Raw genomic sequence first — 25,721 nt, 5'->3', positions numbered from 1 at the left:
TACAGGTGACGCTTATAAAATAGACGCTTTTGAAACCTGCGAAAACCGCACGATCAGAAACGTCTCGTATAAATATGTCTTATTACAACATAACCAGCTAGAGTGAAGTAAGAGATCGGGCAATCGCTATAGGGCCACACACCCGCCACTTCGTTACTGATAGATGTCACTCGCGCATAACTACATAACTAATGATAAGTTAGTGCCAGCACTAAACATGGCGGCCGCCACAGCTTGTCACGTGTGCAACATGCAGTTGAGCCAGGCCTCGCTATCGGCACAACGAGCGAGGATTGGGAGGTCAGTTGCTCTGACAAACACGTTCCCCGGCAAACAAAATACTCAACATTTGGTTCCGGACAGGTTTTAAGAGTAAGAAATTGTTCCAGGCCGGACGAGATTAGCCGGCTGACCGGGAGAGATAGGAGTGATGAGCTGTCAGTGCCAGGTAAGAGAGCGGCGGGGGGGATTGCTGTAAGGTTACATCATGAGCGGCGGCTGATATCTCCTGCAGGTATACACGGCGCTACATGTTACCTGCTGCAGCACGTGTAACATATGTGCAGGATAGACCATGCATGCCTCTGCTTGTATATATAGTGCATGCTGTAGATGCAGTACCCATCATCCAGTGATCACTTACCGCAGCTACTACACTCTATACACACCTGGTGATGATCTGCTCCTGCTCTGGGTTAATGGATGGTTTATGTCTGTAGACCCGATTGGACTCCACTGACTATAATCTGATCCATTCAGCCTCCGGCATTCCGTCTGGAACCTCTGATGCCGATGTGAACCCCGCCGAAGATATTACTGGAACATCTGATTTGTTGGGGCCCCAGCCGGACTCTAAAGAGGAAACTAACAATTTGTTTCTAAGAGTCTAAGAAAAAGTTTCATATCCTTAAAGGGCTGTCCAAGTATCAAAAAAATGAAATGGCAAGGCATGTGATAAATTAACAAAAAAAGGCAGTACGTACCTTTCTCCTACCCTGCGGGGAAACAGCGGAGCAGCTCCGGTGAAGATATCGCTGTCACGCAGCCCAGAACAGCCAATCAGAGGCCACAGTGTCACCGTCAGTTCTCCTGGCATCGGCGCTCTTCCCCCGACCATTTAAAACTTTTTTTTTTAATTCATGGACAATCCCTTTAAAAGGGGTTGTACCAAGATATAGTTTTTATCAATTCTTCATAGGATAGGCGATAGAAGTCTATCTTGGTACAGCCCCTCTAATTACTGTTACCCCACTGCTGTCCTTCTTTACTTCCTAGCGTTGTAATGTTTTGTCCCTAAGGACGTCCTGTAAGAGGCAGACAATTGTCAGCGTGATATCTCTGCTGGCATTGATGAGCCGCCATAGTCACATGACATGGCATACTTGGGCCAAAGTATCTTCATGGCAAGAGGGGCCTAGGTGAAAGGGGTTGTCCAGCTTAGAACTAGTGATGACCCATCCTCAGGATTGGAGGGGGTCCGGAGCTGCAGACTCCACCAAGTAACCGATGAAGACCTGTCCTGAGCAGGAGTCCTCATTAGTTCTAAGACAACTCTTTGCTCAAAAGCCATTTTAGACCAAAATACCAATCTAGTTGCTGATTATCTTTGTTAGTTAGATCATTAACTAGGATTGCAGCTGATTCCTGGCACATAGCTGATTGTGCTGGGGGAAGATGCAGGGGAACAGTATTTTGGGATCGCTATTCATTTTTTTTGACAACTATTTAATGTAAATATCATAAATGATAGTTTTTTAAAGAATTATCAAAGTTTAGGCCACATGGATGTCTTGATTTGTAGACGTCTTCAACAAATAGTCAATAACTTCTTTGACGAACTAGTTTATTGTATGTCTTAGTATTGGTCAATGTAGTTGTGGGGTCTTAAAGTGACCCTCCAGCTTTGGTTAAAATTCTGCCCCAGGGCAGGGGGTTACATTACCTGCAGTCGCTCTTCCGATCCGCCAGTTTCGTACCCCGTTTGAATGTCTGTAGCAATTTTCTAACTACCTAATGCACACTGTGCGCTGCTCTCTGATTAGCCAGCACTGATCACATGTGCATCTTTGGCCAATCGGTGAGCAGGTATAATGCATTGGTAGTCTAACACTTCCAATGCACTGTAGAGATTAGGTAGTCTGAACATTGCATCGGCCAACTTGGATGCCTAAAAACAGGACCTCAAACAAGCGAATCGGAGGGACGGTAGAGAAGAACAACTTCAGGTTATATACCCCGCACCCTCCAGCTCTGGGACAGAATTTAGTCCTGAAACAGGAACGTGGCTTTAAGCCCTTCCCCAGATGTGTTCTCTTCTGACTTGTCTCTTCTTTCCGTAGATCTAATATTTCCAGAAGTGAGACAGCCAAAGAAAGGATAGGAAATGACACTTATCCAAAAAGACAGCATACAGCGTCGCCACCATTATCAATTTTCTGGTATGAACAGTAATGACCAGAACTGCCAAGATGAACTGGAGGAAAGCGCCAGAGAGCCGTTATTACCGGACTCGGAAGCGCCTGCGCACAGAGGACTTTCAGGGCTCCGAGGAGAGTTGGGGAACATCCTCTTACTGCTCTTCCTATACATTCTGCAGGGAATTCCCTTGGGACTGGCTGGTAGTATTCCATTAATTCTCCAGAGCAAAAATGTTAGTTATACGGACCAAGCGATTTTCAGCTTTGTTTTTTGGCCTTTCAGCCTGAAGCTGCTCTGGGCGCCGCTGGTGGACTCTCTATACATCAAGAGGTTTGGCCGCAGAAAATCCTGGCTGGTGCCTACACAGTACTTGATTGGATTGTTTATGATGTACTTGTCCTTAACCGTGGATGACCTCCTCAGTGGAGAACACGGACCGGACATGTTGGCTTTAACAGCTACTTTCTTCCTGTTTGAATTTTTGGCTGCCACTCAGGACATTGCGGTGGACGGCTGGGCCCTGACCATGCTCTCTAGGGAAAATGTAGGCTTTGCATCTACATGTAACTCTGTAGGACAGACCGCCGGATATTTCATGGGGAACGTTCTCTTCCTAGCGCTTGAATCTGCAGACTTTTGCAACAAATACCTAAGGTCCACACCACAGCCTAAGGGATTCGTGACACTCCCAGGTACATGTTCTTTGACATTCTTTCTTGCTTGTAATGATGACTTTCATGTCCTTTTATATAAGTGAGATCATTTAAAGCAGTGGCCCAGTTGTAAACTATTGATTTGTATCCTCAGGATAGGTCATCTACAGTAGATCGGTGGGGATCCCTCACTAGAGACCCTTGCTGATGAGCTGTTCTCTGGACCTGTGTGCTGATTTACTATGCTGATTTCTGCAGGATGCAGACAGCTATGTTCTCACTGCAGTGGTCAGGCCTGGTATTGCAGGCCAAGTTCCTATTTGTTTCAATTGGAACTTTGCCTACAATGCCAAGCCTGATAATGTTTAAAGAAGTTTTCCTATCTTAGACATTTATGACATATCAACAGGATATGCCATGTGTCTGAGTGGTGAGGACCCATTTCTGAGACATCTACCCTTTTGGAGGATAGGGGTCCCCTGAACCCCGTTTCTACAATCTACGGTGGTCATTTCGAGAGGGTAACTACGAGAAGAGTTGATTATACGCCTCTTGAGCTCTCAACACTGAAGTCTATTGAAATTGGGGAAACTGTCAAGCAAGCTTGCAGGAAACCCTGATTATCCCAATGAGAGGGACTTCCACCTCTTAGGCATTTACAATATATACTGTGGGGAAAATCCATTTAATATTTGGAAATTATCAAGGTAAACAATATGCTCATACACGTTGTGTTCTAAATCTCGGGCTACTGCCGAGGCTGTAATCATTGTTTATATTAAATACCGAAGAGACTTGTCTATGCCTCTCCTTAAACGGAGGGGTGAAGACCACCTATGGCCGTGTTCGCACCTGTATTTGGAGGCTCTGGCATAGATATGGTACAAGATCTTGTGCAAGATAGCGCCGCATGCAGCAGATTACGGCGGCAAAGTAAGTGTGATGTCATTCACTCTGACACCAGGTTTCCGGCTTGGTTGTAGGAATGAATTAATCCACACACTGACATCAAGCAAAGCTCTTGGAAATTGTGTGGAATCTAAGTGCAATTAGCATTAGAATATGATATAACATTTATTTACGTAAAGCCATGCCTGCTTTTTAATCCCTTTTAAAGCTTCTGGTCAAACCGGAAAGTTCAGCTAGAATGGAATGCAGCGCTTCATCCTCATGTTCCCATTTGCTGTAGCTAGTCCTCTGCTTGTAGGGCAAACAAAGAAAGAACAATGTAGTCATTAGTAAAAGTCTTTCTGGTTGTTGGTAGAAGACAACTACGTGAGCTTTCAGAATACATGACCTATTGACAAAGATCCCTAAAATGCTTTGAAAGTGTACAGCTCTGTATCTGTTCACAGTTGTGTTATAGGGATGCTAAAACGCCTAAGTGTATATAACACCTATACTAAGCCACCTCTATGTGTTCCCTCACTCTCCATATAGCTGCCATAGCTCATTAGGGGCCTACCAGCTCTGATATATTACTCCCCCCAGCAGTTATTGATGAGGTCGGTTCGTTCTGCAGTTAAAGGACATTTACAGTTTTCGATTAACTGAGCTCATTTATATTTCAAACGGCCATAGCCCCTATTCTATCAGAGATACATACATGGTTTTAGATTATTGGTTTTAAAATGACACCATAAGCATGTTGGTGGCTCTTACAGAACCGGAGCTACAGCTGTTTGAAGTGGGTCAGGACTACTGTATTTACAGCGGTCAATTTTGAGAAAGCATATTTACTCTCTAATTGTCACAAATGGTTTTCCCAGAAAAGGAGTGTAATGATGAAGACTTGCTGATTTAATCACTTTCTCTACACCATTTAACTCTGCAGATGCTGCAGTCATTGTGACCATAACCTCCAAATGTTTTTACAGAATAAAAAGTTTTTTAACCTTATTACACAAGGCTTTAAGTATTGAAAAAATAATATAAAACGCTACAGAGAATTGGTACCACTACAACTGTAATAACCCGTACTATGAAATATTAGATTATTTAACCAGCATGGTAAATTCCATTGAAAAAAACTAAAAGAAAATGCCAAAATAGCCACTTCAGCAAAACAGCAATAAAAAATAATCAAAAAGTCGTATATACCTAAAAAAAATAGTGCCAATAAATACTACAAGTTGTCCCACAAATAAACGGGCACTCATAGGCCCAATGTCCACGGGCGGATATGATTTGCGGAATCTGCACCAGGCACCCGCACATAAGATCCACAATTCATAGGGAAGCATGGGCATCTGCACTTAATTAACACATGCAAATTTGTTTTCTGGATTCTGCATGCATAAAACAAATCGCACTATGCTCCATTTCAGGGCAGATTCTGTGTGGTCAATGAAGTCAATGGAAGCCGTTCGACCCACAGGCCATTCGCAATTGACATTGTGGACGGGCTTTGGATTCTGCGGGTAAGCAGGAGTTTAAAAAAAAATGTACGGCACATGTGTACCAGCGCGCCGGCTGACGCTGCCATACACATCCGCAGTACAGAAAATGGAAGACCTGGACTGGTAAGCAGGGTTCCCATGGACATGAGGCAATACATGGAAAAATAAAAGTGCTCTGGTCCTGGAATGTGCAAAACAAATTTTTTTTTTGTTTAAAAAAAAAATACAGGGCTAATTTTGTAGAAAAGGGATAAAACGTCTGTAAACTTGGTGTCACAATTATAATGACCTGAAGAATAAGGCCGGCTGCACACGAACGGATTGGATTCCAGATGTGGGATCCCGCACCAGAATCCAACCCTATTCCCGACTGCTGACCACGCGTACATGTCAATTTCTGTGCCGCATATGGTCTGGACGGCTCGCCGTCGGAAATGTGTAGTAGGGATGTATTTTTTCTTTTTGAAACTCCTGCTTTTCCCGCGTCATCGAATCCACTCAAAAATTGAAAATGCTGTGATTTTTTTTTTTTTTTTTTTTTTTTCCCTCTGTGAGCGGAAAATCATAATTTATTTCCGCTCGTGTGCAGGAATTCAATACTCGTATGTACCGGAAATTAATTCTTATAAACAAAACTCGTACTGCAAAAAGCAGGGTGTCGTACAGCTATGTTGGGGAAAACATTATAGTTACAGTATGTCTGCTGGAACACAGAAGGGGAAATGATGTATTGTTTCTTAAAGGGGTTCTGACATGAATAATGTTTTTATGCTTTAGCAGCCATTGTTCCCTGGTGTGCCTAATGGACCCAGGGAACCCAGGGTTTAATGGCTGCTAAAACATAAAAACCTCATACTTACCTTTTCTCCTGTTGTTGTTGACATCGGGGGGGTCATCTCCCGGCAGGCGCTGCTCTTCCTCTTCTTCCTCCACAGGCCGCGCTGCTGCGGGATGGCGCGCATGCGCAGTGGAGAGGTGCCCTCTGACAGGGGTCGGGACGGGCCATGTCTCCACTGCGCACGCGCAGAATCTCGGAGTTCAGCCAGGACGGATGGGCCGCCCACAGCAAGCACTGCTTGTGACGTGTTTGCTGTGGGCGGCCCGTCCGTTCACCTTGGAAGTGACTGACGGACGGAGCAGAGCAGGAGCGGTCATTTTGACCGCTCCTGCTCTGCTTCTACAAGCCACAGAAAAAGATGGCGGCTGGAGGGGACATGCCTGGCGATCGGTCCTGGCCAGGCAAGGTGAGTACAATTTTTATTTTTTTATTTTTTTTTATGGCAGAACCCCTTTAAGGCTAAAATTGGTTATGTTATTAAGGGGTTAAAATGCACTTTAGGCGGGATTCACATTAGGTTATTCGCACACGCTTTTACGTGCAATATGCAGAAAATGGAATACATTGATTTCAATTGGTTCGTTCACATGTGCGTATATTCCGTGCGCAAAAAAAATATGCGGCATGCTATATTTTCCTGCACAACCAAAAAGAGCTCGTAGTGAACGTATTAAACTAATTGGCTTTTTCAATGGCTGGGAGCATTGTTGAGTGTTTTTTTTCCACAAGCAAATATGCAACACCCATTTCACAAATACGCTCACACTCTGGCCTAAGACAACCAAGTTTTGCGCCAAATATATTTCAGACATAAATTTCAAAATCAACAATAAAAAAGTGACATTTTAGTAGCGTTTTTACAAATGTAATGTGCCTGTTGGGGGGTTAAAATGTAACGTAATAGCACTGTGTGGTGCGGTCTGGCACGGATGCCGAGGCGGGACAGGAGTAAGTTATTTACACTTGTAGTTGTCCTCTGTTACCTTGGGGACACTAGACCACACATAAACATGAATATAGACAAACCTGGCAGTGTTGCCCATAGCAACCATTCAGCGCCTTCTGAGGAAGACTGGAAGCTTCCATGAGATTAATCGCGGCGGGCCGCACCGCCTCTTTGTCTGCAGCTTTTACGCTATAGGTATGTTTGGGGACCTGATCTCCCATCATACCAGAGGCAATTGTGTTCTATATTCAGTATTCTTAGGGTTCCTCACCATTCACAGCATACAGGCTTCCATATATTGTCCCTCATCAGTGGAATAGAAATGAGAGATATGTGTTCCAACTAATTAGATCGCCGCTGACGAGATCAGGGGCCAGTTGCTTGCTACTATTTATCCACAACTGTATATGCGCCCCCAATCATTCGGGCCTGAGACTTACTTCACCAACCATGGTGTCCCTCACACATCTGACCATGGATGACATTTGTTATGATCTTGCAGACTTCCTCTTCTACTGGGGGATGGTGTTTCTGGTCACTACGACTGTAGTGGCTCTGCTGAAGAAGGAACACCCAAACGGGAAGGTCCGCAGAGAGGAGACGGAGAGCGTGAAGGAGGCGTACGGACTCCTGCTGAGCATAGTGAGGATGCCCGCCGTCCAGAAGTTCTGCCTCATGATCCTCACCGCCAAGGTGAGTGCAGGAAATCCAACAATAACGGTTTTGTCTCACGAGTAAACATTAATTTACTTTGTTAGATCACCCAGAACATAATAATATGGAAATAGATTTATTTTAGCCCCTTAGTGACCACCAATACGCTTTTTTACTGACCTCGCTAATTGGCTTTTAATTTGCACATACATCTTTTTAAGGCGGTGGCTTGACTGACTAATGACAGCCAGACTCCTGCTCTAACAAACAGTAGCGGAGAAACCTTAGATCCTGGCAGTTTAACCCTTTAAATGCCACAATCAACACCTGCAGCATGTAAGCAGATGACAGAGGAAGAAGTTAGAAGTTATACAACACATTATATGTACCTCAGAGCGGTGCCATTAAAAAAATGTTAACAAGTTATGGCTCTTGCAATGCCACGATGGCAATCACTTGGGCCTTAAACCAAAAAATAGGCTCATCACTAAGGGGTTAAAGAACACCCCTGTGCCCAGATATTGCAGTTACATTCTTGCCATAGCGCCCCCTAGAGTTCTTTTGATTCCCTCTCGGAATATCCAACTAATGTGTCCAGTGCCAGTATAAAGAGGCTGCTTCTAGTGCGCTGATGGCCTATGTGCAAGAAGATCCAGGTGGTGGGATAAGCTACGGAGCATGTGCGACCACCGGCACTGGGCACAGTTGGTGGACATTCTCAGAGGGACTCAAGAGAATGCACTTCAATGGGACAAGCCCATAGAACTTAGAATGGCTGCTATAGATAATACGGCATTCTGAGTACGAACAGATTTGTGTTCACCATGGCTCCTTCGATCAACTGGACTACCAGATATTAATGGCCCTATCCTAAGGAAAGACCATCAATTTATATAGGCTGGTTAATGCCTTTAAACCCGCGCTATGTACATATGGTGCGTTTTTTAAGCCAGGTGGCCTAGTGTTCAGGCAGCTGACAGTCAGAGAGTGCCGGGATCCTATAGGGAAGATTAGTGAATGTTAGTGCTGCCATGTTCGCACACCATATTAAATGACTTCTGTAGATGAAATAAAGGGCTGTCACCTCTATCGGTCCCAGTTGTCACATGATCGCCATTATGATGGTGGTAGTTCATTGACTGACCCAGCACCGCCTTTACAATAACAATATTCACTATAAGGGCTGATTTCCCCTATGACTACTATGCAATAAAGTTTAGTGAAAAATAACATATATAACGTAATAAAGTCCTGCTCTGTTTTTTTTTTTGGGGGTCTTTTGAGGGATAGATTATAAAAATTTAAAAAAAAACCGCAAAACTCCCTCCCAAAAATCCCACTCTCGCTAATCACTGTCATAAAGTTATAGCCGTTCTACGAATATGTACTGAAAACTATTAACCTGCGTCTGGACCTGAAGACACAAAATACATCAGACTGCTAATTGTTCCCTGAGAGGTTTATATAACTTGCGGCTGTAATAATCCTACCGGTATTTACCTAGTATATGTTCTCTGTACAGTTTGCAGCCGGATTTGTTTGCTCACCTTTCTGTGTTGGGCGATTTATTAACATTCGCAGTGTTTTTATGCAAACCGTTGTCTCTGAACTTTGGTAATGAGAAGAATAAATAGAAGTGTGGCAATGTACCTGGTGGAGCTACCGTGGTCTGCCTATACTGCATTAGGTCATCGCTCTGCATTTACTAATTCTCACCTTCTGTCGGCTGATAAAAGACAGGAATGACTAGCAAATTAATATTTTGTTTAACGAGTAAAGGCCCTTTTACACGGGACGATTATAATTGTTAGGACGAGTTCAAAACCCTGTGCTCCCACGGGATTTTGAGCAAAAGTCATCCCATGTAGGGCTGGGTTCACACGGGGCGGATTTGCCGCGGAAATTCCGTGCGGAATCTCGCCGCCGCAAATCCGCATGCAGCCGCTAATCCCGGGATTAGCCAGCCATTTCTGAGAAATCTCGTCCACACGGGACGGCAAATCTGATGCGGCGAAGCCGCCGCTGCGGCGCGTATTTGCCGACCGCAGCATGTTCATTTTTTTTCTTTCTGCTACGGCTGCGTTCTCCTCTATGGGAGCGCCGGCCGCAGCGGAAGAGCGAGCTGCTGGGCCGTTTCAAAACCGCCGCGGGTTTTGAAGCAGCGGTTCTCCCGGCGGAAATCTCGCGGTTTTTCGCTGCAACCAAACCGCGAGATTTCCGTCAGAAATCCGCCCCGTGTGGACCCAGCCTAAATGCATGCAGAGAATGAATGACTAAGTGAGAGTTGTTCAGTCATTCAGTTTGTGCATGCAGAAACCTGAACAACTAGCTGTTTAGTGTAAGCAGCAGTTGTTCAGTACTGAACGATTACAGTGAATGGAGTCGGGCGGAGGGAGAACGCTTCCTGGTCGCCCTGCCTCCATGCTGGCTGCGCTCTGATCGTTGGCCTTTACTCAACTTTCTTCTTTCCAATAAATCAATAGTACAAGCAAAGATAAGAAACTTTTATAATGTCTCTTTTTGACTCTTTCTCCACTTTTCAGATATTTCTCTCCCTCCTCCTGCACTGCTCACTCTCTCTGAATTCACTGTTAAAATCCATACACAGAAGTAAGTAGTGAGGGGTCAGTTTACAGCTGCAGTCCCCAGAAGTCTATCGAGAGAGGAGAGTAGGAGGAAGAAAACATTTTTTAAACTCGCAAAGACAATTTTTTTTTCCGTAGATGCAACGACTGGGAAAGGTTTTTCTTTTAACTTTTTAATTATTTTTTTATAATAAAAGATCTATTTTATCGTTTTGGCTTTCTTATACAGTACAATGCAATACTCTGCTACTGCATTATACTGTATTTTAACAGACTGCCTACTACAAACACAGGCACATCTTTAATAGGCAAACGATCACGGCAGCCCTGGGAACCTTCAAAAGGCCTCAGGCTGCCATGGCAGCACGGCGATCTTATCATGATGGGGATGGACGTTTGGGACATTGATTTTTAAGAAAAGCATTTTATAGGGTCTATGGGGGCGATTTATCAACACTATTTTGGAATAAAAGAGCCACACAATTAGGAGCAAGTCCTGCTTGTGCAAAAAATTGTTTGAATTTTTGAGCAGTACACTTTCCAGAAAAGGTAGTGTGGCCACCCCAGACCAACACAATTATGTATAATTTACACCAGCTTGCAAAGATTTCAGTGTAGGAGCACAGAGTAGCCGAGGTTCACCTAAAATATGAAGAGTTGTGCGCTGATGGAAATAAGATTTTTTTTTTTTTATTCATCTTTATTTGTATAGCTTGTGACGCAGAGTGTTACGGCAGCAGAAATGCAGTCCTAAGCTCTCGCTCATAACCTGAAGGTTGTGGGTTCAATCCCTGCTTGGCTCAGGTAGCCAGCTCAAGGTTGACTCAGCCTTCCATCCTTTCCTTTCAAGGTTGGTAAAATGAGTACCCAACTTGGTAGGGGGGTAATAAATAAATTACCTGAAAGCACTTCGGAATAAGTTGGCGCTATACAAATAACAGGATTGATTTATTTATTATAGCGCCAACTTACTCTGCGGCGCTTTCAGGTAATTATTTATTACCATCCCCACCACCAAGCTGGGTACTCATTTTACCAACCTCAGAAGGATAAGGGCTTGAGCTAGCTACCTGTAACAGCCAGAGATTGAACCTGCAACCTTCAGGTCATGAGTGAGAGCTTAGGTCTGCATTTCTGCTGCCTTAACACTCTGCACCACACGAGGCTCAACTTATATTAAGGCCAGCATTGGAAACTCCAGTCTCAATAAATTTCTCGCTATACTCTATATATTTCTGTGTACATGCTACAGTCCATACACTGCTCTCGGAGGAGTACTTGTACCCCTGTAAATTGGCACCAGGAAAGGCACAGGTTGCACACCACTGCCCTAGCGATGACATGACCTATACATGACGTTTCCTTCATAAATGCTGGACAAGATATTTGCTCTGCAGTTCAGATAATGAAGTCTGTTACTGCTGATTGTGTTAGTAGACCCCGCAGGTACGTGTACAACCAGGTGTTTACTTGTCACATTGCAGTATTCCTGTACATCGTTGCACTAGATTGCGTTTGCGCACATTTTAACAATTGACTTGTCTCTTCCAGATTGGATTTTCAGCAGCCGATGCAGTTACTGGTCTAAAACTGGTGGAAAGGGGAGTTCCCAAAGAACATTTGGCACTTCTGGCCGTTCCAATGGTTCCACTGCAGATATTACTGCCACTAATAATCAGCAAATACACTGCTGGCCCCAAGCCGCTCAATGTCTTCCACAAAGCCATGCCCTTCAGGTCAGTGCTTAGACAAATGTGATAGAAGCACAGCCATCACTGAGGGAGGGGGAAGTAACAGGCTGAACTGGATGGACATCTGTCTTTCTTCGGCCTTACATACTATGCTACGATCATTTTTTCATAGTCAAGTTAATTGGAGGAACAAACAAAGGAAGCGTGCGATGTAACAGGCCATAAAGTTTGTGATAAAGACAGAGCCAAGGTGCGCCTTCATCATGATGTCACGTCATATAACGGGCATGATGAGAAAGGGCAATAGGACATCAGATGTTTTACCAGGCGGAAAGTATGGCCATATAAGGCTACAAAAACAATATAACCAACAAAAAGGACAAGGAACAAGGACAGACAAACAAAATTCAACCAGGAACATAAGGAAAGGTGGTAGAGGAAAAATGAGAGAGGAGAGGTGAAAAGAAGGGAAGGGGAAGGAAAGGAGAAACTAAAGAAGAGAAACTTATGCAAGCGAATTAACTAATTCCCCATTATCCTTAACCTCTTAAGGACCAGGCTGTTTTGTATCTTAAGGATCAGACACTTCTTTGGGATTTTAGCCATGTGTTGGTTTTACTGCTAGAGTTGAGTGAACATACTCTGGTGAGCTTGATGCTCGTTCGAGTATTAGCATACTCGATGGTGCTCGTTACTCGAACGAGCATCAAGCCGTGTTCGACCCCGCCCCAGTTTTTGGCTCCTCCCCGCTGTGACGTGCCTGTTTTGGCCCCTCCCCGCCGCCGACGCAGCGCGTGTCAATGGCAATTTTTTTGGCAGGCAGAGGGAGGGAGAGGGAACCAACCAAGAAATTTTAAAAAAAAAAGCTCGGCACCCGGCGTCCCACATACAAAAATGCTCGGGTCTCCTATTGTAGTCAGTGGAGTTCGTTACTCGAGTACAACTCTCAAATTTTACGAAAAACTCAACTCGAATAACGCTGACCCGAGCAGTTGGGTGCTCGCTCATCTCTATTTACTGCCCTATTTTTTTTCTTCCTTTTTAGCTACCAAAATTATTTTTGCTGCGTTTATTTTCCATTACATTTAGGGCTATTTTTATATCTTTTTCACTGACTTTTTCCCTCCCCCCTTTTTTTTGTTCTGTTTTATTGGGGTAAAAAACTAAAAATATATATATTTTTTTTTAAACATTTATAGTTATTTGTTTTTAAATTAGTATATTTACGCTAAAATAATGTGGGAATGGGCTCCTCACCTTGTTTTGGACATTATGATATATAATATGTATGGTTTGGGTTTACAGAGCGCATATGGTTGGCAGCGGCTTTGGGTTATTTTCTTGCATATATATTATCTATATACTTTTTTTTTCAGTTTTTTCATATAAGACCTCTGGGGGACATTGACATGTTTTGGGGTTTTTTTTAATTGACATTTTTCCACCATAGCTGGGGCATCCATAGGAGCCTCAGTTACAGGGACAAACATTCCCTGTAGTGATATTAGTCAGTGGCAGAGCTGATCAGGACCTTCTGGGACCCTGCAGCTCTGCTGTGCCAGAGGTCACCCGGCGGCCACTGACTGCCGGCTCGCATAGTGGAAGAAAGATTTCCACTTTCACTTGTTAGTACATAGCACTCATTCAGCACTGTATACTAAAGAAAGGAGGAGGCAGAAAGGGTTAAAACCCACTTCTCCCTTCTCCTCTGGGTTATCAGCGGTGACTAACAGCTGACAACCCATTCTGCTTCTGATTAATTGCAGAAGCAGGAGGCTTTAACCCCCGCCATAATTTTACATACAGCTGGGCTTTAAGCCCAGGATCAAGCGCCGTATATTTACAGTGCTTGGTCCTTAATGGGTTAAAATCTATCCAGCTGCCCGAAGTGTGATACATAGTATGTAAGGCCTGAAAAGACATATATGTCCATCCAATTCAGCCTATTACCCTCAATGTTGATCCAGAGGAGGGCAAAAAAAAACCCGATGAGGTAGAAGCCAATTTTCCTTCCCGACTTCAATCTGGCAATCAGAATAATCCGTGAATAATAATTCATCTAGTTTTTATACATGCATAAACTGAACAATAAACTAACATCTAACTAATGTTAAACTAATCAACTAATAAACAGGATCGGCCCGTGCAAACAGTCAATTGATCACCTATAAACGACTCTGGGCTGCCCGCCTCCATGCTTTCTGTGCATGGAGGCGGGCGGCCCAGAATGATCTCCGGCCTGCTCCACCTCCATTCACTCAGCCATGATTGTTCTTGTGTAAAAGCATGGGAACGATCATAGCTGGGACAACTGTCATATGCAATGTGCCCAACAGGTCATCACATGTAAAATTTAGGCTAAGTTATTTATTCAAGCACATTGGGCTTTAGAAAACACCTTTGTTGACTGTATATTAACCCTTTCTCAACTTCTTTCACTTCATAGGTTGCTTATGGGCCTGGAATTTGCCTTCATAGTTTGGTGGACCCCCCATGTAAGCCACAATGGAGGGTTCCCTCTTTACTACTACATTGCACTACTGCTGAGCTACGCCTTGCATCAGGTGACTAGAAACTTTATATCGTTATCTCACTGTTATTAGGTAAAATGAAAAAAGTTTAGTACGGTGTTAGCCAGTAGAGAAAGGTGTGATTGTTCACAGTGAGAGAAACCAAGTAATCTTGTAGATATGATACCTTTTAATGGCTAACAAAAATACATGATGAATCCGAAAGCTTGCTAAAACATCATGTATTTTTGTTTTGCTTTGCCACTAAAAGGTATTATCTCTACAAGATTACTTGGTTTTATTGCTGGGAACAATCACATAGTCTTTATAGAAATTATTTTAAGTTCAGGATTCCATAAAGTGAGTACAATATGTACAATTTTTACACCAATTTTAGTGGTTAACTCTTTAGTGAAATAATATATCTGTTTTCATGGATCACTTTTCTGTGTGGTAAATGGATGATTTATATTATTTAACCCCTTCACGACCAATGACGTACCGGAACGTCATGGAGCGCCGGGGGTATGTATGAAGAGAGGTTGTGTGGCAACCTCTCTTCATACAGTGTGGGCGTCAGCTGTTTATAACAGCCAACACCTGCGGGCAATAGCCGCGAGCGGCAGTGCGGCCGATCGCGGCTACTAACCATTTAAATGTCAGTTCTGACAGCGGCATTTAAATCCCCAGAACAATGTTCGGGGGTCCCGCACGGCCCCCGCACGGTGAGATCCGGGGAACTGTGCAGGTGTCATGGCAGCCGGGGGCCTAATGAAAGGCCCCAGGGCTGCCTTAACAGACTGCCTATCAAGCCATCCCCGTGGGGTGGCTTGATAGACTGCCTGTCAAAAGCAGTAGCATTACGTCATACTGCAGGAGCGATCAAAGCATCGCATGCTAAAGTCCCCCAGGGGGACTTCAAAGTAATGTTAAAAAAAAATCAATAAAGTTTTTTTAATTGAAAAAAAAAAAGTTGTAAAAGTTTAAATCATCCTCCTTTTGCCATATCCATTATTAAAAAATCTAAATAATAAATTAAAAATATGTATTTTGTATCGCCGCGTCCGTAAAAGTCCGTACTATCAAATAGCGCATTATTTTTCCTGCACGGTGAACAACGTCCGAAAAAAAAAATGAAGAACGCCAGAAATGCACTTTTTTAGTTACCCTGTCACCCAGAAAAAAGGCAATAAAAAGCGATTAAAAAGTCATATGTATTCCAAAATGATACTTTCAGAAACTACAGAACATCACGCAAAAAATAAGCCCTTGCTCAACTACATCGACGGAAAAATAAAAGTTATTGCGCGCACAAGATGACCGCAGAAAATAATTGAAAAAAATTTGATGTCTTTGAAAAAAAAGGAGTATAGTAAAAAAAAAACCGATACAAGTTTGGTATCGTAGTAATCGTACCGACCCATAGAATAAAGTTATGTCGCTTTTGTTGCCGTTTCTGCGTCGTAGAAACAAGTTGCACTAAAAGATGGCAAAATGTCGTTTTTTTTTCATTTTTTCCACTTTTTTTCATTCATTTTTTCCACTTAGAATTTTGTAAAAGTTTTTCAGTACATTATATGGTACTTTAAATAGCACCATTGAAAGATACAACTCGTCCGGCAAAAAACAAGCCCTCATACAGCGACGCCGATGGATAAATAAAGGAGTTACGATTTCTTTACAGGGGGGAGGAAAAAACAAAAATGGAAAAAGAAAAAGGGTCCGCGTCATTAAGGGGTTAAGCTTACTTGCGTAGAGAATGTAGTGATGCAATATAGCTGCCCAATTCTTCTTTCTCCCTAACGTGCCATTTGGGGGTGAGTCAAGAGGCCCCCATACACCAAATGAATGGAGAGTGCGGCTTACAATTGAGTAAAGCTAATAAACAGCGTAGAGCACTCAGTTTTTTCTATTTTAACCATAGATATGTGTTTAGTAATAGAAAAGTATGAAAACTGACTCTATTCATTACCGTTGTCTTGTGCATTAACGTGTGGTCGCCCTATAAACCCTCTGTGATGTTCCTGGACTGTAACGTTCATGTACCTTGTTTATTTCTTCTTGTCTTCCAGGTTGCATTGTATAGCATGTTTGTGGCAATTATGGCTTTTAATGCCAAAGTTAGTGACCCCCTTATTGGAGGAACATATATGACACTTTTAAACACTGTTTCTAATCTTGGAGGGAACTGGCCGGCTACTGCAGCTCTTTGGTTCGTGGACCATCTAACAAGTAAAGAATGTATCGGAGCAGATGGACAGAGCTGTTCTAACCATGACGCTTCGGAGGTAAGTCCACCTATAGATCATGTACAGGGGGCCTGACCACATAATAGATTGCTCTCTAGCACCTTTGTATATTGGGATATTATGAAACTGTAAAAAGCAAAAGTGGAAACCTGAATGTGGCTATATTAACCCTTTCCAATCCAATTTGTATCCTGGTTTGCCTAGGGGGCTTACTCTTTTCTGCCATTATAAAATGGCACTATCTGCTGGCTAAAGCCAGTACTGCATGAGGTGACATGTTGGATAGGCTCAGACAGCAGAGAGGCTGGCAATATACAGTAAGAGAACCCCGACGGACGTATTCCAACATCGGAGCTGTACAGCCTTAAGTCATAATGCTTTTGGCCATCAGACAGTGGATTGGAAAGGGTTAATGCTAGCGGTAGTCCGGTTAAAAAAAAAATTTGAGAAATTGGATAAAACGATAACACAAGGGTTCTTTTATATGGCCTAATTTGAGCCAGATCACGAATGCAAGTTGACGAGATCGGCACTCCTTTATATGCCACACAGGCAGATGCACGGGGGCAAATGATCGTTAATAAGGTCATCCATCAACCATGCGGTTTCATCACAGTCTGCAATACATCCCTGTTTACACGGAGAGAGATGTTGCCAGCAACATTGACTTTTGGTGCCTCATAAAAGATGCGATCACCTACAATGGTCAGGTGAACAAACGCCAGCACTTTCACATGAGGCGATGATGGCGTGATCAAACATTCAGCCAAACTTTCGTTCCTGATCATCCTCCCACTTAAAAGGGCCCTTACTTGCTTATTAGAAGCAGCGCAGCCACTCTGGTTCTTGCTGCCGGGCTTTGCTGAATGGGTGTGAGTGAGAGCTGCCTCTGATTGGTCAGGCTGTGACCAATCAGAGGCAGCTCATTCAGCAGGCGGGGATTTTAAATCCCCAGCTGCTTAATACTACTCAGAGCAGTTCAGGAGAACTGCCGGCCGGCGCGGCTGGACTCTGTCTGCCGGGACCAGCTGAGTATATATTTTTTTTTTTGTTTTAAACACATTTCTGGATGAATTTCAGGCAAGGGCTTATATTTTTAAGCCCTTTCCGAAAATTCATTGTGAGATCGCCTGCAGCCCATTGCTTTCAATGGAGCCGGCTGTATTGCCGGCTCCATTGAATTCAATGCGCTGGACAGCACTGGACAGCTCCGGCCCATTTCTATTGAAACGCGGCTAGGAGCAGTTTTTTCGGGCGATTTTTTTTCGGCCCCAGTCACACGATTTGCGGATGCGCATCCGTCATGCGATCCGCAAATCGCGGGGAAAACGCCCGTGTGACTAAGGCCCTTATACTGTAATATCATGCTGAAGTATTGCTGTATATTGTATGCATGCAGTCAGCTGATCAATTTTTCAAATCTAGTCTAGTAAAAATCAAATTAATAAAGCTTTTTTTTTTTTTAAATAAAAAAACATTGTTTGAAAAAAAAAAAAAAACCTTCCCAGACGTCACATATTTGCAAAAGCCCGATTTCTTAAAATATCACATTGTTTAACCGACACGGTGATTGCCATAATTATGCTCATTTGGTCACTTTGTCTTCAAGAAACATTTGAATAAAAAGCGATCAAAAGGTTATATGTGCCTCCAAAAAGGTGCCAATTAAGGCCTCACGCACACGGGCAGCTTAGATTCTGCAAGTGGAATCCAGGCCTGGCAGCAACGGCATCTGCACGTACCTGCTTTTCTTTTCTTGATCTATACTGCAGATGGTCCGCACGGCTTACTGTCAGACATGCGAGTGCAGTTTTTTAGAATTTTTCCCTGCTTCTCCCGCTACCTTTTCACAATGGCGCCTGCTCTGCATTCCGCAATGCAAACCCGCCCGTTTGCGTGAGGCCTAAAACTACACAGTGCCTTGCAAAAGACAAGTACTCTATAGCTCCCTTAACGGGGAAAAAAATATGGGGTTAAAAAGATGGCGACAGAAAGCTGTATTTGAATTTTTTTAGTACAGTGTAAAAAAAAAAACATAAATATGGTATCATGATATTTAACTTTTTCTCAATACATTGTGCGGTACATTAAATAGTACCATTATATAGTTGTTTAGATCAAGTTACCAAACGGTAAACATTTACTGATAAAGGTATGAAGTGTGTAGTTTTCTGTTCTTGCAAACAAGGAAGATGGAATAATAAAAAAAAACATCCAATAGGTGGCACTGCAGAGTTATTATTCCATCCTTCTCAATTGCATAAATTACCCAGAGGCGCATGCATGGCCATATAGGTCTCCTCACTCGTCTCTCGGATGTCTTCTCACACCCCTTCTAGATGCTCTCCTTAGAGATAGACTATGTCACCCCTTGACCCACTCGCCCCGTAGGTGTCTCCACACACTTTTCGTGTGCTCTCCTTAAGGAGAGACAACATCCCCCCCCTTTTGACCCACGTTTTCTGTTCTCGGGACCCTCATCGTTTTAACTAGGTATTGTTTCTGTGCTTATACAACCAACGCCATACTATGCTGATCCTCAATTCCTCAACGTTGGTGCATGCTAAAGTTCCACAAGATGGTGATGATGTAACCAATAGAATATAATTTTTCTCTTTTTTTTTTTTTCCAGTTATGTGCAAAGTTGGGCGGCTCCTGTGTGACCACCCTAGATGGTTATTTTATAGAAGCGGTACTATGTGTGGTCATTGGATTCTGCTGGTGGCTATTTCTGGGACCTGCTTTTAAGAAATTACAGGATGAAGGCCAGTCTTCATGGAAGTGCCGGCGGAGCAATGACTATGAAAGACTGAAGAACACATTGTGAACCCTCTCTGCCACGTAGTGGTGGATCCTTAAGTGTTTTCTTCCTTGGCTAGAAAGAATGGAATAAGAGCTACCTTCTACATTACAATCAGAAACCTTCACGAACTGCTGTTGGACATTCATTGCTTTCCTTCTCTAGACAACAGGGTCATGCGGCGGCTGCAGCTCACTGTGGCCGGTTTTTAGTTGCAGTAGTCACATGTCGCTGCTGCAGTAAGCAGAGAGCACAGTAGGGGGGGCACTCACCGTTGCAATGGGAGCGGTGGGGATTGGCTAAGGTGAATATGCCTTTTTTATGTTTTTACTGCAGGCTGAGTAGCGCTGTTCCCTTTTTTTTTTTTTCTCCGTTAACCCATTCAGTAATTTGCAGTGTTTTTCTAACATACTTGATAAGGCTAAGGTGTTGTGTTCCTCCCACACATATACCTTGGCTATTTGTTGGCACCACAAGGGGCAGAACTGTATACACTTTTTTATATATGGCTCGTATGGACCTGAGCGGTGGCAATAGGCAATGACAATTTTTTTAAGCATTTGTTTGTTGAAACCAAAGTATGATGTTGTGTACTGAAAGAGTGTTGCATCATCTTCTTCATCTTATGAGGCTTATTAGAAGAGTCTGTTATTTATGTTGTATTAGCAACCATATTAAAGGATAATCCATTGCCAGCAAAATTATATCCAATCTACCGGCATCATGTTCTAGCTGAGGAGACTGATAGTTTTGTGGCTGCAGATTCAGTATCACTTGTGACGTACTGATTATCTGCTGTTTCTATGCTAAGGAGTCCAGTAGGCGGTCCTAATGGGTGACTGACTGCCTTCCCTGCATACAGAGATTATTAGCTATCGCTGATAGTCCAGTGGGCAGTCCTATCGGTGACCGTTATCTATCATGTTGTAACATGCTGCTAACAGATTACATCCCATGTTTAATATCACAGGTCCCCTTTAAGAGGAGGATGAGTGTTAAAGGGGTTTTCCCACAATTAACATCACCACCACTGATCACTAGAACAGGAGTCTCAAGACTCCACTTGTCCTCCTCACTGCATGACCTCAGGGAGGTGGAGTTTGCCACTACATTCAAATGTCCATTGGGCTATTGGAAACGAGTTTTGTAATTGGCTGCCTATTTCAGTCCCATAGACTTTAAATAGAGGTGCATGCTTGACTGCTACTCACTTTAAACTCCTACTGACTGAGGTCATGCAATGAGGAGAAATGGGATTTTGGGAGTCCTCTTCTAGCGATAGAAGGGAGGGCCCAGCATTTTGCCCCGCCCCCTTCCTAGCAATTAGACATTTATCAACTATGTACTGGATAGGCAATAAATGTCCATTGTTGGACAACCCCTTTAAGATTATGCTGGGTCTTAAAGCTGGACCAAAACTTTCTGCTGATTTTTCAGAATAAGCTGCTATGTTTGCACATGAGGAATAACACTTCCTGGATATTAAATGACTTGTATCCTGCATTTTTAGCAGTTTTTACCTCTGGATGTTCCATCTCTGATTCTCAGTTTTCCCTGAGCTAGTGGGTGGAGACTAGCTGCTATGCTGTCTTTCATACATTGCACATAGAAGAGAAGATTTCGCTCCCTGTCGCTATCCTATGCAGAGAAGCAGCAGCAAAGACCTTCTGAGCAATGTAGATGTGATTCCAGTTACTAAACTGCAGCAGCATCCCTGTATCTCCTTGCTTCTCTCTACATCTGCATCCTCTCCATAGATTTTTGTGGGCAGCATGTAACTTGATCTATCAGTGAGCTGAAAGTCAATCTTATCTTCCAAGACATGTTTTAACAGTTTAGGAGGGAGGAAGGGAAAGAGAAAAGTAAGTGGTGAAAGCAGTCATTTTCTCTGGTAAAGATATACTACGAAATTTCTTCTATTTGTTTGTACTATTGATTTATGCAGAGTTAGTTGAAAGCGCAGTGATCATTTAACAGGAGCTCATCATTTTAACTAGAAGCACATCCCAAATTGTCATTTTTCTTCTGTGCAGATATATTCTTCTTTTAGTGGCTGATTAGTATCTCTTATGATTTTCAAACTGTGCCATCCGGCTGCGGTCACATGTGGCATGTTAGCTGCTGATTGCATTGAAGCTACAGTACAATGCAAGCGAATAGAGGCCAGAACAGATTTTAATTTGTCTTCTAGATCTTCAAGCTCAGAATGTGGAATGACCCATGGAAGATCTTTATATATAAAAGTGGTTTTACACAGATTACTTGCCCATGCTAACAAGCGCTGACTGACAATGGGCATCTCTTCATTATGGGTATGAACAGTCGTTATTATGATCGTTCCTCTCCATGCTGTCATAGTTGTGTGAAAGGTCCCAAGGACCCTCCGAATTGGGAAGTATCTTATTTCTCTGGGTCTTTAACCCTTTCCAATCCACTGTCTGCCGTCTAAAGACATTCTGATTGAAGGCCGTAAAGCTTCCAATTTCGGAAGACGTCCAGCAGGGTATTCTAATTGTATATTACTGTCCGCTGTGTTGTTGGGGCCTCTCCAGCATGTCCAATACCGCAGTACTGACTCTAGCCAGCAGGTGGAGCCATTGTATAATGGCAGAAAGAGAAAACCCTCTAGGAAACCCTGAATCCAAAATTGGATTGAAAAGGGTTGAAATTACGGTCATTCCTGCCTTGTCTGATGATACGGATTATACTGCCCTCAAATCTTTAATTTGATCCCAGAATTAGTGTAAAAATGAACCCTGCATGTAACGTATGGTTAAGGAAAGTAATGTAGATTGTGTAGCCCTGCAGACTTACACTAGCATATGCTTGAGCACTCCAGTTCAGGTGCTCCAGTTTATGTATATGTGCTGGTATATACAGGGTGATTAAAAAAAGACCGCTGAAAAAGTAAAGCCGATTTCTCCATGCATGAATTGACATACAACAGCCAAAATGACATGAAAAGACAGACAAACTCTTCAAGTTTGTATTGCACCTTACCTATGTTCAATATGGAAGCCATTGGTGACCCAGCAGATATCAAGTCAGCAGTCCCGTTCTTCCCAGAGGTATCTCGACATATCCTTTATCTAGTCCACTGCAGCGGAGAGGAGTTGTTTTGATGTGGGGGCATTGGGAACACTAAACATCTGTAAGGTGCAATAAAAACTTGAAGAGTTCTTCCGTCTTTTAATGTCATTCTGGCTGCTGTATTTCTATTTGTATATAATGAAATCGGCTTTACCTTTGCGCCGTTCTTGCTGAATCGCCCTGTATAACATGGATATAAAGTGCTGTCATATTGACAGCTGTTAATAACTATAGTATTTCAGCACAAGGAGATAAATTCTTCTTACAAGAAGCCTTTCTTATTTCTACTGTATACATCATTACTAGTAGCCAATTTGTACATAGGACTCTTCCGTTCATATCGACGGTCTGGGACCAGGAAATACAAAGGTTATTTTACTATCATTTCTGTGCTTTTTCTATGCTTTTAAACGTTTGTAAAAGAAAGCGATTCTCTTTAACCCAACGTGAGCTGGATAGGAGTCTCTTTCTTTGAAATAATCTTTTAATTATCAGAGGAACATTTTGTATAAACTGGAATCATTGGTGATATGATCTATTTTCCTAAATTTGCTTTATTGATCATAAACGGAAAAAAAACCTAAGAGGGTAAATCTTTGTTAAAATGAATATATACATATTAAAGAAAAACTAAGCTTATCCATTGGATGTCTCGTGGATTTTATTTTTCGGGTTGATTCAGAATTTCGACTATATATACAACAGGGGTGTCCAACTCCTCTTCACCGAGGGCCACATCAGCTTTACAACCCACCTCAAAGGGGCGATCATAAGTGTAAGGGCGGCTTGAGACTACCGTATTTCGGCCGGGTATTCACGCCGGCCAATATACGGCGTCCCTCTCTGCAGGGGGAGGAGGCTGGAAGAGCCGGGAGTAGTGCTCTGAGCTCCCGCCCCCCTCTCCGCCAACTCTCCACCCCCTCTGCACTATTTGCAATGTGAGGAGGCAGGACAGGGGCAGGGCTAAGTTCTGACAATTAGCTCCGCCCCGATCCCGCCTCCCCTCATTTCAAATAGTGGAGAGGAGGCAGAGAGGGGGCGGGAGCTAAGAGCACTGCTCCCGGCTCTTCCAGCCTCCTTCCCCTGCAGAGAGGGACGCCGTATATCGGCCGGCGTGAATACGCGGTCGATATACGGTCAGCTGAATAAGCCCTAAGCCTGTATAGTAAGGGCTCGTTTACCCAAGCAAATTACATGTGCAATTTTTGCACGTGTAATATGCAGTAAACAAGAACCCATTCGTTCACATGAGCAGATATTTTCACGAGATGTACAATCGCGGTAAAAAAATACACAGCATGACCTATTATGGTGTGTATTACATACCGCGATAGGCCATTGCAGTGATTGCACACAAAAAATGCAGGCATAAGCGATTTTTGGTTGCGCAACCACGCTGCCTATTTGTGCCACCAAAATGTGCTAATGTCTGAGTGAATGAGCCTTCATAGTGGCCCCAGTAGTAATAAGGTCCTCCATAGTGGACCCAGTAGTAATGGTGGCCCTAGTACTAAGTGTCCCTTATATAGATGGCCCAAGTAGTAATACTATCCCCTTATATCGGCCCCAGTAGTAATAAGTGACCCAAGTAGTATTCCCAGTAGTACAGTGTTTCCTTGAAAATGAGACATACCCCTTAAATAAGCCCTTCCTTGATTTTCCAGGGAAAGGGTGCTTGAAATATTAGCCCTACCTCATAAATAAGCCTTAGGTACACTACATGTAAAGACAAAAAAAAAGCAATCCTTACCTAGGCGCTGTCTGGGTCCCTCACGCTGAATGAACCAATCACAGCCATCGCATTGAATGGCTATGATTGGTTCATCGAGCGCCGCAGTGATTGGCTGAACCGCGTCACTCAAGAATCACTCAGAGCAATCGCTTGCTGGAGACTGGGTGTACAAACCCCTTTACCAGCAAGCGATGTTCTGTTGGTGCTGAGAACTGCATGGAAGCCTGTAGGAACGCCGGAGAACAGTGGGAGGCACCCGGACAACACCTGCTAGGTAAGTATGATAAGCCATCTCCTAAAATTAAGACCCCGTGCCTCTTTTTGGGCAAAAATTATTATGAGACAGAGTCTTATTTTCCGGGAAACACTGTATTAGCAACCTCCCTATTGGTGTAAGGCCACGTGTGATTTACGGGGTTTGGTCAATCTGCGCTCTGATATGGCATATCTTAGCTCCCAGATTTCATCTTCTGCTCCTGTAGAGGAAGAAGCAGGTCACTTCTCAACAACAGAACTCGTGTCTTTTTGAACTGGTGAAATCAGAACGTTTTTTTCTCAAATAAGAATGAAGACTAACGCTGTGATAGTATGAGGGCCGATCACACTAACCCATTGTTTGAAATGGGTTGACTCTCAGCGACGGCCTATTAAAGTCATTGGGCTTGTGTAAATATTAGAGATGAGCGAACACCAAAATGTTCGGGTGTTCGTTATTCGTAACGAACTTCCCGTGATGCTCGAGGGTTCGTTTCGAACAACGAACCCCATTGAAGTCAATGGGCGACCAGAACATTTTTGTATTTCGCCGATGCTCGCTAAGGTTTTCATGTGTGAAAATCTGGGCAATTCAGGAAAGTGATGGGAATGACACAGTGACGGATAGGGCAGGCGAGGGGCTACATGTTGGGCTGCATCCTAAGTTCACAGGTCCCACTATTAAGCCACAATAGCGGCAAGAGAGGGCCCCCCCCCCCCCCCCCCTCCCAACAACTTTTACTTCTGAAAAGCGCTCATTAGCATGGCATACCTTTGCTAAGCACCACACTACCTCCAACAAAGCACAATCACTGCCTGCATGACACTCCACTGACACTTCTCCTGGGTTACATGCTGACCAACCGCCCCCCCTCCCCCCCACAGCGCACACCAAAGTGTC

General features: G+C 43.4%; 1 protein-coding gene across 2 annotated transcripts; it reads left to right on the top strand.

The window, feature by feature from the left end:
- The first annotated feature begins 360 nt into the window (after nucleotides 1-360).
- On the top strand, nucleotides 361-23,472 carry SLC33A1 (solute carrier family 33 member 1). Of its 2 annotated transcripts, none has more exons than XM_066600170.1 (7): nucleotides 361-448; nucleotides 2,340-3,110; nucleotides 7,757-7,947; nucleotides 12,045-12,229; nucleotides 14,631-14,748; nucleotides 16,767-16,982; nucleotides 19,576-23,472. In XM_066600170.1, the coding sequence occupies exons 2-7, from the start codon at nucleotides 2,384-2,386 to the stop codon at nucleotides 19,768-19,770; spliced, it is 1,632 nt and encodes a 543-aa protein (XP_066456267.1). In that variant the 5' UTR covers nucleotides 361-448; nucleotides 2,340-2,383; the 3' UTR covers nucleotides 19,771-23,472. The 2 variants fall into 2 exon arrangements, with proteins under 2 accessions (XP_066456267.1, XP_066456276.1); XM_066600179.1 differs by having other exon boundaries at nucleotides 447-514.
- Nucleotides 23,473-25,721: the final 2,249 nt, after the last annotated feature.

This window comes from Eleutherodactylus coqui, chromosome 1, assembly GCF_035609145.1.
Source record: "Eleutherodactylus coqui strain aEleCoq1 chromosome 1, aEleCoq1.hap1, whole genome shotgun sequence".
Lineage (NCBI taxonomy): Eukaryota > Metazoa > Chordata > Amphibia > Anura > Eleutherodactylidae > Eleutherodactylus > Eleutherodactylus coqui.
Note: the sequence above shows the minus strand (reverse complement) of the source record. Positions and strands in the feature narration are given on the sequence as shown.